At 34.6% G+C, this 10,663-nt stretch overlaps 2 protein-coding genes across 3 annotated transcripts; one reads left to right on the plus strand and one right to left on the minus strand.

Moving 5' to 3' along the window:
- The first annotated feature begins 2,143 nt into the window (after window positions 1-2,143).
- LOC145034343 (uncharacterized) lies at window positions 2,144-6,424 on the plus strand. 2 transcript variants are annotated; one of them, XM_078982730.1, is made up of 13 exons: window positions 2,144-2,476; window positions 2,821-3,377; window positions 3,514-3,628; window positions 3,703-3,801; window positions 3,953-4,243; window positions 4,326-4,433; window positions 4,803-4,874; window positions 4,977-5,057; window positions 5,158-5,229; window positions 5,334-5,435; window positions 5,585-5,701; window positions 5,807-5,875; window positions 5,988-6,424. In XM_078982730.1, the coding sequence occupies exons 1-13, from the start codon at window positions 2,249-2,251 to the stop codon at window positions 6,060-6,062; spliced, it is 1,986 nt and encodes a 661-aa protein (XP_078838856.1). In that variant the 5' UTR covers window positions 2,144-2,248; the 3' UTR covers window positions 6,063-6,424. The 2 variants fall into 2 exon arrangements, with proteins under 2 accessions (XP_078838856.1, XP_078838858.1); XM_078982732.1 differs by lacking the exon at window positions 2,144-2,476 and having other exon boundaries at window positions 3,189-3,377; window positions 3,519-3,628.
- A 931-nt stretch (window positions 6,425-7,355) lies between these two features.
- On the minus strand, window positions 7,356-9,846 carry SR (serine racemase). Its single transcript, XM_078982733.1, has 7 exons — window positions 9,735-9,846; window positions 8,905-9,127; window positions 8,726-8,812; window positions 8,416-8,646; window positions 8,258-8,331; window positions 7,994-8,180; window positions 7,356-7,918 (listed from the first exon to the last, which is right to left on the minus strand). The coding sequence occupies exons 2-7, from the start codon at window positions 9,078-9,080 to the stop codon at window positions 7,666-7,668; spliced, it is 1,008 nt and encodes a 335-aa protein (XP_078838859.1). The 5' UTR covers window positions 9,081-9,127; window positions 9,735-9,846; the 3' UTR covers window positions 7,356-7,665.
- Between the last annotated feature and the right edge of the window lie 817 nt (window positions 9,847-10,663).

Genomic DNA, 10,663 nt, shown 5'->3' on the forward strand with positions numbered 1-10,663 from the left:
TAAAAACAACATATCTTGTAAAAACTATTTTTGAATATAAGAAAAATAAACTTTTTGAAAAAGCCAAGTATACCTGACATTTTGCAACTTTTCCTAAAAAGATTTTTGCTCTCTCAAAAGCTAAGTCAAACACCCCCGATATATATATATATATATATATATATATATATATATATATATATATATATATATATATATATATATAATCTCTTTTATTTTTGAAAAACACTAACAAGTATTTTATTTTTAAAAAGCTTGAAGAAATGTTCTACAGATGACAAGACAAAATTGCAAAAATGGTCCATGTTGTATGCATTTTTTTGGGATTTTAGTCCAAACCACGAATTTTTTGGATTCATGGTCCTTTTAAGCTAGTTTCGTTGCGGATTTGGTCCCTCGGTAAACTGAAATGACTGTAATGCCCTTCTGATTTATTTTTTATGTTTTTTTTCTATTTAATTTAAATGAAAAAAAATAATTAATTGATTTGGGCCCACCTCTCTCTCTCTCTTCTTCATCTTTATGGTCGAAACACCACTGGAGGTGGGTGTATTTTCGGTGACCACCAGGAACAACAACCCCCTCCCCTTATGAAATCAAGCAATTACCGAACACCACTCTACACTAAGAGGGTGTTTGGGAGTGCTTTTAGATAAAAGTGCTTATTTGCTTATAGTGGTGGTAAAAAGAGTTTTTTAAAAAGTGTTTGGATAAGCTTTTACAGTGAAAAAGCCAATAAATCAATAAGTTAAAAAGTGTTTGACTTAAAAAGTGCTTTTTGAAGTTATTTTGGCTGAAAAGCCATAAGCAGTTTCAAAAAGTCACATTTCCATGTTTATTAAAAAGTGCTTATTGAAAAGTCATTTTGAAAAATGCTTTTGAGTTTACCACACTTTTTTTTTTGGCTTATTAGCTTTTCAAAAAGCTAATAAGCAAATAAGCACTTTTAAACCACAATCACAAACACCTCCTAAACTGTTGCTACTGCTTTTCTTCTATGGATTGATGTCGGCGACGAGGCAAAAAGAACAAAGAAAGGCTCGTCGGAGATCGACAACCCTTCCCCTCTCCTGTGTATTTTTCTCCCCAGATCAGAGGTTGCTGGAAACAACCCCTCACCACCATTGCCTTCATTTTCTCCTTCTTCGTGTTTACCAATAGATGGTAGAGTGACAATCGAGAGCTCTCGGAGCCGCCCTCGTTGATGAAGCAACCGATGACAGCCTCCCACCTTCCTCCATTATTGTTGTCGATTAAAATAACAATCCAAACACCCCTGTGTGAGTTTCTTCTACCCTCAGACGATAGATCGGCCCTGATATTGGCCAAATCAAAGTTGAAGGCTGCCAGAAATCGGCCACCCCTTCTCGCGATAGCCAACCATTGTCGGAGTTCCCTAGCGACTTCGACTGCTCGTTCCATTTCTATTTATTAATCTGCTAGTGGTTATACAAGGTGGTTTCTGACAAATATTACAGATCTTCACACACATTCACCATGAACATAAATTATAGGTCCGACTATGGTGGGCTGAGGTCCAATGGTTTCCGGTAGAGGTGGAGAAGACCTAGTTCATCGGTTCTTCACTTTGCTTTTAAAATCATCTTTGTTATAGCACACGTGTGAAGGGGGAAAAGGGCAGATCTTGGTTCTCAAACAACTTTAAATCAATATCAATTTTGCGACTGAAAAAAAAAATCCCTTTCAATTTTTCCATTTCTCTTTTTCCTGATTATCATGTTGAATTTAAAGGGGAAAAAGAAATTGAAGAGAGGAAAAGATGAAGAATCGATGTTTCCGAGAGAGAGAGAGAGAGAGAGAGAGAGAGAGAGATTATTTTTTAATTGTTAAAATAAATAAATAAATAAATTTAAAAAAATGAAAGAAAAATGAAAAATAAATACTATAATCATTTCAATTTTCGGAGGGACTATTTTTGCATACAAACTAATCCAAAAGGACCACGAATTTAAAAAAATCGTGATTTAGAGTAAAACCCAAAAAAATCGCATATTATAGGATATTTTTGCAATTTTGTCGGATAAGAATGTATACGTTTTTGTCTTAATGGTTTTTTACTTTTTTTTTTTATCAATATAATTAAACTTTTAGAACTATAATGTATGTTTCTTAAAATACTTTAGATTTTAGAACTAAAAATATCTTTCTATCTCTCTCACACAGTGACAATAGACGCAGCACACTACATGTGTTTATCTGCTCTGGATGTGGTTCTATATTTTTGAAAATGGTCACCGTCTTTCTGACCACTGCTACGATCAGCAGTGCTTCCAAGTTTACTATTCCTTGTTATATAAACCCAAACAACTCTAGAAATCTTCCCTTCCCTCTTAGACAGCAAAAGAAATTTGTAATTTTTGCTGCTAAAGATGACAATAAACTTGGCAATTGGGGCCAAATCGAGCTTAAGCTTGGTAAATTAATCGGTGAAAACCCTGAGCTTGCCCTTGCCAAGGTCCGATTCTCTCTATCTCTCTCTTGTCCTCTTCGTAACTATCTAATGTTTGTGCGTGTATGATTTTCTAAATGTGGGTGGTGTTTGACCTGCTACCACTAATTTTTGTCTTCTAGAAATGTAATTTCTATAATTATCACAACATGTTGCAAAAAAAGAGCCTTCTAAAACTATTAACTGAAGCTTGTATGTATAAGTCGAATTTGAAGGTTGATTTGATTTTGGTGTGTTGAATTGGTACGAACGATTCTTGAATGTGTTGTTGATTTAATTGACCCTTTTCACTTTTAACTTGATTTGATATGATTTTGTTATAAATCTCTGCATTTATGTGGCTTGCTTAGATAAAAGACAGAAAATTAGAACACCACGAAGGAAAGACGCCTAAAGAAGTAGTTGCTAAGGATCCAAATACTTGTAGGCATCCAAATGTTATTTTATGGAAGGCAAATACTTTCAAAGAGGATGGTCTTGGGACAAACATGGCTTCCAATCTGTCTTTCAAACCAAATTTATCTCTGAAAACGGGTAAAGAAGATGACAAGGAACGATTTAGTGATATGATATTGGTGAGGAATCCTGAACCTGTAATGAAAAATGACGAGGTCCATTCTACAAATGATATTATAAAGGAGAGTACATACCAGACCGAAAAAGATGTTTCAATCCAACAAAAGTGTGAGAGCAACCTGGATCAAGCTTTTGGAGCTTTCAATCAATCAAGATCTGATGATACTGATGACACAGACAATAGTTCAAGAAATCATGGAATAACTTTTCATACAAGGCATGTGGCAGTAGCATTCGATCTTGACCCCTCACAGGAAATTAGTGGAAATGTAGCAGATGATTCAGTCCCAAAAGTATCTTCAGATGCTACCTTGCAAAGTCCACCTAAAAGGTACTTCAAGCTGTTTTAGAATACATATGGTCTTCTCTTCTACTGAAGTTTAAGTTCAAGATTCCCTAATCACCCATATCAATTTGCTCACATCAATTCTTCTTCAATATATTTTCTTACTTTTTCTTTGCTATAGATTAGATCAATCTGTGAAAGAGATGTCCAACATAGGGGGAAAGATTACTAGGATTAAAAATCGGATACCAAATGCTGGAACAAGTGAAAACTTACCTTCAATACCATTCTCGAAGGTATATTATGACTACTAATTTACTAAATGTTGTGGATTTTAATGAAACCTAAATCCCAAGTGTCGCAATCATAGGAGTGTGAAGATATGGACTGGAAAAGGGCTGAGGATATGATAAAGACCACAGGAAGAGGAGTAGTGGAACTGATAAATTGTAGTACCAGAGGATTCATTGTAAGTGTTCATGTGTTTTTCTTTCTTTTTTATCTGTGGATTCATTTCATTATACCAAGAGCTACCTTCCTCTTTACCAAAGTGTTGTTTGTGAATTTTGATCTTGGATTTTTACCTTTTCTTTGTGTCATGATTTTGCTCATGTTTACAGGTTTCTTTTGGGTCTTTGATAGGGTTTTTGCCGTATCGAAATCTTGCCACTAAGTGGAAGTTTTTAGCTTTTGAGTCTTGGTTGAGGAGAAAAGGCTTGGATCCTTCAACATACAGGAAAAGTTTGGGCGTTATTGGAAACTATGATGATACAGACAAGACAGAAACTCTTGATGAAACCATAGATTCGGAAAAGATTGAAGGAGAAATATCACCAGATATGAAACTTGAAGATCTTCTAACAATTTATGACCAAGAAAAGCTCGAATACTTGTCAACCTTTGTTGGTCAGGTATGAATATTTTCTTTTAAATTTTTCAGAAATTGCAGCATTTCCTTTGAATATAGTAATGGTCATCACAATATTTTTGCAGAAAATCAAAGTGAATGTGATCTTGGCCGATAGAGAATCAAGGAAGCTAATATTTTCTGTGAAGCCAAAAGAGAAGGAAGAGTCAATCCAGAGAAAGAGAAACCTCATGGTCAAATTTTTAGACAAATCTTTTTCTAATTGGGTTAAATTGATGAATAAATGACATACTTCCATTGATTTGTTTACTATAACATCATACTTTCAATTCTTCCCATTACAACATTGTACTTGGAATATAGCAGTTTCATTCAAATACAAAATAGTTATCACTGCTATAATTAGGTAGATTTTTCAAAGTATAATGTCATAATAAGAAAAAAAAAATTGAAAGCAGAAGGATATAATTCGTAAGAAGAAAAAATTGTAAGTACAATGCTGTAATAGAAAGAAATGAAAGTATGATGCTATAATACACAGATAAATGAAAGTAAGTTCCTATTTTACTTAATTTTCAAGCTCTTATATTTTGGTTGTGCAGGCTAAGCTTAATGTTGGAGATATAGTGACATGTTGCATCAAAAAGATTTCTTATTTTGGTATATTTGTTGAGGCAAGTAATGGTTTTTTTTCTTTTTCAAGGAACTCATCACAATGATGCTTCTTTTAAAGACGTGTGTTATGAATTTTGATTATAATATTATTATATTTATAGGTTGAAGGAGTAGCTGCGATGATACACCAAACAGAAGTGTCATGGGATGCCACTTTAAACCCATCTTTCAAAATCGGGCAGGTATTGGCAACCCACTTAATGTAAAATTGAAATATTTCCAAAAATGGAAATTTTTGGTGGTATCAAATAACACAAAGTAAGGATATGTTTTGGTTTACAGGTTTTAAAAGCAAAAGTTCATCAGTTAGATCTTTTGCTTGAACGTATATACTTATCTTTGAAGGAAATAACGGTAAACTATCTTCAATAATTTCAATTTTTTTATGATACTATTTCTTCAAAAAAAAGCATAAAACTTGTTGTGATTATTACAATGGGATGCTTATCTTGTGGCAGCCAGATCCGTTGACCAAGTCTTTGGAGGCTATTCTTCATCATCATGCTCATGCTACCTTGGATTGTAAATTAGAAGCAGACCAACCTCAACCTGAACATGAGGTTTTTAAACCCGTTTCACTTGCCAATTCTTTCTTACCAGAAATGCAGGAATTAGCAACATACTTTCATTCATTTATTTTTGGATGCTACAATAAACAAATCAATCGCACTTAATCCTATTCAAGCTTACACTTGTGTTGTGTATCTAGATCGAATACTGGGATGATCTTGAATTTCTTATCAAACAACTGCAGCAATACCAGGGTATTGAGTTGGTAACAAAAGGCCGGTTTTTCTTCAGCCCTGGTTTGACCCCAACATTTCAGGTTTTTTTTTTGGTTTGTTTCAAAAGAAACTCTTTGCAAGTGTTCTTGATTTGTTTTAGGTATTGGGTATTGAATAAAGTTAAATCTTATATGAATTCTTGGCAGGTTTATATGGCATCCATGTTCAAGGATCAGTACAAATTGCTTGCTCGAGCTGGAGACAAAGTACAAGAGGTACATTTTTACTTTTGAATGCCAAACTTGCTACTTGAATATAATAAACTGCAACATATTTTGTATCAGATTTGTTGTAAATGAAATATCTGTATATATATATTTTGGGCAGGTGGTGGTTCAGACATGGCTAGGTACAGAGGAGATGAAGCATGCGATTTTAATGTGCACCAAAAGAGTCGAGTAAATGTTGTTTCATTGTCAAATAATTAGTTGATTGGATCATGGTTGGGTAACCATGGTCAATTGGTCTCACTCACCCCCAGGTTCCAGCCATGAATAGAATTCTTCAACAGTAGTGTATCAAGAAAAGGCAATTTTTGTAACCCCAAGTGGTGTTTTGGCAAAGTTTTGTCAAGGGTGGGTTGATTTTGGAATAGTATAGTTTGATATTGGTTTAAAAAGTTTTGAAATAGATGAGTTTGGTATAATTTGTTTAAACAATTATGAATGGATTGGTTTGCTTTGCTTTTTTGTATGAATGTTACATAGGGTATACATAGTGTAAAATTATTAGATTGTCACAATAACATTTTATTTTTCATACAACTTTCCAATTTAATATCTACACTGTGGGCCTTCCTGTTTCCATTTTAAAAAGTTCAATGGATATTGAATTTCAAATTCATTATATATCAACTTAACATCCTTATGTTTGGGTTTAATCCACTATATGTCAACCGGACATTCCATCTTATTGGTCCATTATATATGCTCTAATGATCAAGGAATGTTCATATTTTTGGTAAAAGACGGCTTAATCTCTAGTTCAAAGAAAAAGTAAAATCCAAAAAAAAGGTGTTGGATAGGCGTTTTATGTAACGTTTTTGTAACTATGTTTTTGTATCGGTATAATCTCCTTTCTATCTGTTACGCAAAAACTTGCCATATTTAGTAAGAGGTGGTGGTTTGATTTTGTATCAGGTGTGGTTATCCTGCTGTTAACTCCTCATACTATGATTTGAGCTTCCATCCAGTGAGTTGAAATAAGGACTGCAAACATTACAACAACTCTAAAGCGATCATGTGCTATAATTGTAATTACTGCAAGTCAACCTCTGTTTCCCCATATTCTATTGCTTTTCTTTCATCACTTTTGTTTTGCAAGTTCCACATATTCATGTTGTGTATTGTATTGTGTTTCAGGGCTGGAGTAGCACAATATATTCTCAATGATCAGGACAAGGAGAACATTTACATCTTTACCCATGTGCAAAATCGATAACAAATCCTTGTCCATGATTTATTTTTGGAGGCTTGAATTTATGATATTTTGCTTAATTTTTTTTTTTTTTTTTTTTTTTTTTTTTTTTTTTTTTTTTTTTTATCTTTTTAATATCAGTCCATGATTTATTTCTTGTTTGCAAGAACGAAATGCTGCCAGGATGCAATCCAAATCTTGAAAAGATGGGTATGAACATTATCATCATCTTTGCAGCAACTCAAGAAACTGGAAGTTGCATTCTTCAAATCAATGTCGGAAAAGAAAAAGACAAGTTCATGTCCCTTGTTAAAGGGACAATGATTATTCTATTTCCACACACATCCAAACATGAATTTGACCATCAAACTTGTCTTGAAACAAATTGTACAACACTTTCAACATTCATCACTCCCCCCTGATTTTTTATCTGGTTTCATGCGCCTCCTTATTTTTGCCAGAATATCAACCCATCTTAATAACACAAATCAACAACACTTATAAACCACAATCTTATATCTGTCTCAAGTTTTAAGGGTTTATGGTTTTGGGTCGAAAGCAAAGGTTTTCAGTTGAATATAATTTATTATCAACCATGCAAATGCAATGATTCCCAAAGAACGCCAAGATCCACATTACCTCCCGAAAGCACAATCCCAATATTACGGGAATCCTTGAAAGCAGGATTTTGCTTGAAACTATCTGAGAGAACAGCAGCAAGGCCTATAGCACCACTGGGCTCAATTGCAACCTTAAGTATTTCATAACATAATTTCATAGCATCCACAATCTCTTTATCTTCAACAGTTATAATGTCATCAACAAGATCCCGCACAATGGGCCTGTGTAAACAAAAACCAAACCTTAGTTTAACTTTGATCTTTAGTACAAGTACAAAACTGATTTCTTTGTATTACCAAGTGAGAGATCCAAGTGAAGCTCGAAGCCCATCAGCAATGGTGTTGGTCTGAGCCAAGGTGATGATCTGACCAGATGCTTTTGATTGTGCAGCATCATCAGCTCCTTTAGGCTCAGCAGCTATGACCCGTATACCTGGATTCATGGACTTGGCTCCAATTGTGATCCCAGATATCAAACCACCACCTACACAGCATTTCTAACCAACATCATCAATAAACAAATTCAACCCCAAAATATTCAAACAAGTTGAGTATACAGACCGCTTATTGGAACTATTAGGGTGTCGAGTTGTGGGACCTGATCAAGAAACTCAAGTGACAATGTACCCTGGCCACTGAAAAAGAAGTGCCGTTATCATCATTCATCATTTAATTAAAAGATATTGATTTAATTATAAGAAAAATGAAATAGTCAATACCTTATGGTACGAGGGTCGTTATATGGATGAACAAGAACAGCACCTGTCTCATTTAAGACTTTGTTTGCAGTTTCCTCTCTAGATTGCATGGTAGGCTCACACCATATAATCTGCCCTCCATAACGTCTCACATTTTCAACTTTGCATTTCGGAGCATTTTTTGGTATAACAATATACGCAGGAATTCCCCTCATTTTTGCAGCCAAAGCCAGTGCTGCAGCATGATTACCACTGATTTCCAGGAACCATGGTTAGTTTGAACTAGTAAAAACTCAATTCTAATTTTCGTTCATTTAAAAAGTCAATATACCTGCTGTGAGTTGCAACTCCTTTCGCAGCTTGTTCGTCTTCAAGAGAAAACACAGTGTTCGATGCACCTCTGAATTTAAATGCTCCACTGATAATCATCAAAGAGAATTAAAGCACCTTCAAATAAGCATGCTAGGTTCCATGGTAATTTCCATAACAAGATAAAGAGACTTTTATTACCCCTTCTGAAAGCATTCACACTTGAAAAATAAACTTTTTCCAGCAATGGAATTAAGGGTTTCAGAAGATAGGACAGGAGTTTTGTGAACATATGGCTTGATGCGTGCATGTGCTTTGGTTATGGAGTCGATATCAGCAGCATATTTCTTCTCCTCTTTCAGACTCTTATCTTCCATTTTTTGTTGTTGTTTTGCAATTGGATCAAATCAGACTTTTCAAGTTGCTGCAATGAAAAAGATTATTATGTGGAAAACAAACATGGTTGGTTGATTGCTAAATATCCCAATTCTAGCCAACAAACTGTCATCTAAAATGCTTAAAACCCACCATCTTCTTCCAGATTTGGATCACATCTCCATATCCAGCATTAATACACGAATATCATTAGTTCACAGCAGGGTATAATAATTAATAAACTAAAGATACAAATTCCATTGCATATTGTTCAAAGCTTATTTCCCAACCAAAACATTGCTAATCCCATAAAGAATTCCAGATTTGACTCTTTAAATATCATTTCCAAGGACTTATACCAACATTTAACCTAGAAACGACGCATTTCTGTGATCAACAAAATAAAATATAAAGCCAAAACTGAATTTAGATGGTAGTTGGTTAGACTGTGTAAAATCGTAAGGGACTTCTATTGGGAGTAAGAAAGAGATATAAAACACGACATATGGAAGATATCCATTTCCAACAATAAAACCCAAACGCAGAAAATTGAGGTTCTTCAAATTAAAACTACGAATTAATCAATTTAGAAGTCATCGACAAAATAACAAACAGAAACATCCCAAGCTTTTGATTGGTTTTTTGAAGAAACATACCTGTAATAAAATCCGGTATATCGGACTCCCGCCGCCACAGAGTGCTCTCTGCTACTCTGGTAGACTGGTCAGCAGCTTAACACAAAATCCGGGTTATGGATCAAGTTGCTCTTCTTTATATATTGTATTATTTTTTTTTGGAAATCAGTGAAAAAGTCCCAAAATTTTGCTCCAATTTATGATTTAATCCTAAATTAAATTTAACTTATGAAAAATGACAAATTAACGGCTAATACACTCAGTTTGGCCCTAACAACCGGTAATCGTTATAAGAGATGGTTACCCCAGCTCATTGACCTTATCACCCTCCATTAAACACCCCGTCATCAACTCCTCTGTAAAAAACCCCTTCTTACCCTCCATCAAAACCAAACGTTACCTGAGAAGAATCAAAGGTAAGAGAATCCACGTGGTCCTCCAATATCGTGTTTCCTTTAAAATATTTCATTAATTTTTGTTTTGTAGTGATAATGGAGACAGTAGATGACTTCGATACCATTGACGTGGAATTGGATGAGTTTTTCAAACACAAAGAAAGAAGTCGATGCAAAGATGAGTTCCTAAATACTCTCACAGACGAATCGCTTGACGAATGCACCATACCTGAGATAAACCTAAATGATTTTGAAGAAATGTCGGAAGATGAAGCACCGCAGGAAAAGCAGAGTGATAGTGAGGGTGACGATGAAGACAAATTTCAGTTTCAATACTCAACCCATGATCTGAAGGTGAAATGGAATAATATGAAGCCAGTTCTTGGAGAGAGGTATGAATCACCACACCAACTAAAACTTTGTTTGACAAATTACTCTAAAAGTAGGGATTATCCAATTAGGTTCAAGAAATGTGATAGTGTAAGGCTCGTGGCTGTATGTGCAAGTGACCCTGAGAAATTTCAATGTCCCTTTGTTGTAAGGGCCTCATGGATG

The sequence above is a fragment of the Lactuca saligna genome, chromosome 3 (genome assembly GCF_052625555.1).
Source record: "Lactuca saligna cultivar CGN05327 chromosome 3, ASM5262555v1, whole genome shotgun sequence".
Classification (NCBI taxonomy): domain Eukaryota; kingdom Viridiplantae; phylum Streptophyta; class Magnoliopsida; order Asterales; family Asteraceae; genus Lactuca; species Lactuca saligna.

What these genes read in the sequence shown, in the direction of transcription:
- LOC145034343 (XM_078982730.1), top strand. Translation starts at nt 2,249, where the DNA reads ATGGTCACCGTCTTTCTGACCACTGCTACGATCAGCAGTGCTTCCAAG. An exon ending in TTGCAAAGTCCACCTAAAAG is followed by an intron (nt 3,378 to 3,513) that starts GTACTTCAAGCT and finishes TCTTTGCTATAG; the next exon opens with ATTAGATCAATCTGTGAAAG. An exon ending in ATTTTGGTATATTTGTTGAG is followed by an intron (nt 4,875 to 4,976) that starts GCAAGTAATGGT and finishes TTATATTTATAG; the next exon opens with GTTGAAGGAGTAGCTGCGAT.
- SR (XM_078982733.1), bottom strand. Translation starts at nt 9,080, where the DNA reads ATGGAAGATAAGAGTCTGAAAGAGGAGAAGAAATATGCTGCTGATATC. An exon ending in AACGACCCTCGTACCATAAG is followed by an intron (nt 8,332 to 8,415) that starts GTATTGACTATT and finishes CTTCTTTTTCAG; the next exon opens with TGGCCAGGGTACATTGTCAC. An exon ending in TCACTTGGATCTCTCACTTG is followed by an intron (nt 7,919 to 7,993) that starts GTAATACAAAGA and finishes TTGTTTACACAG; the next exon opens with GCCCATTGTGCGGGATCTTG.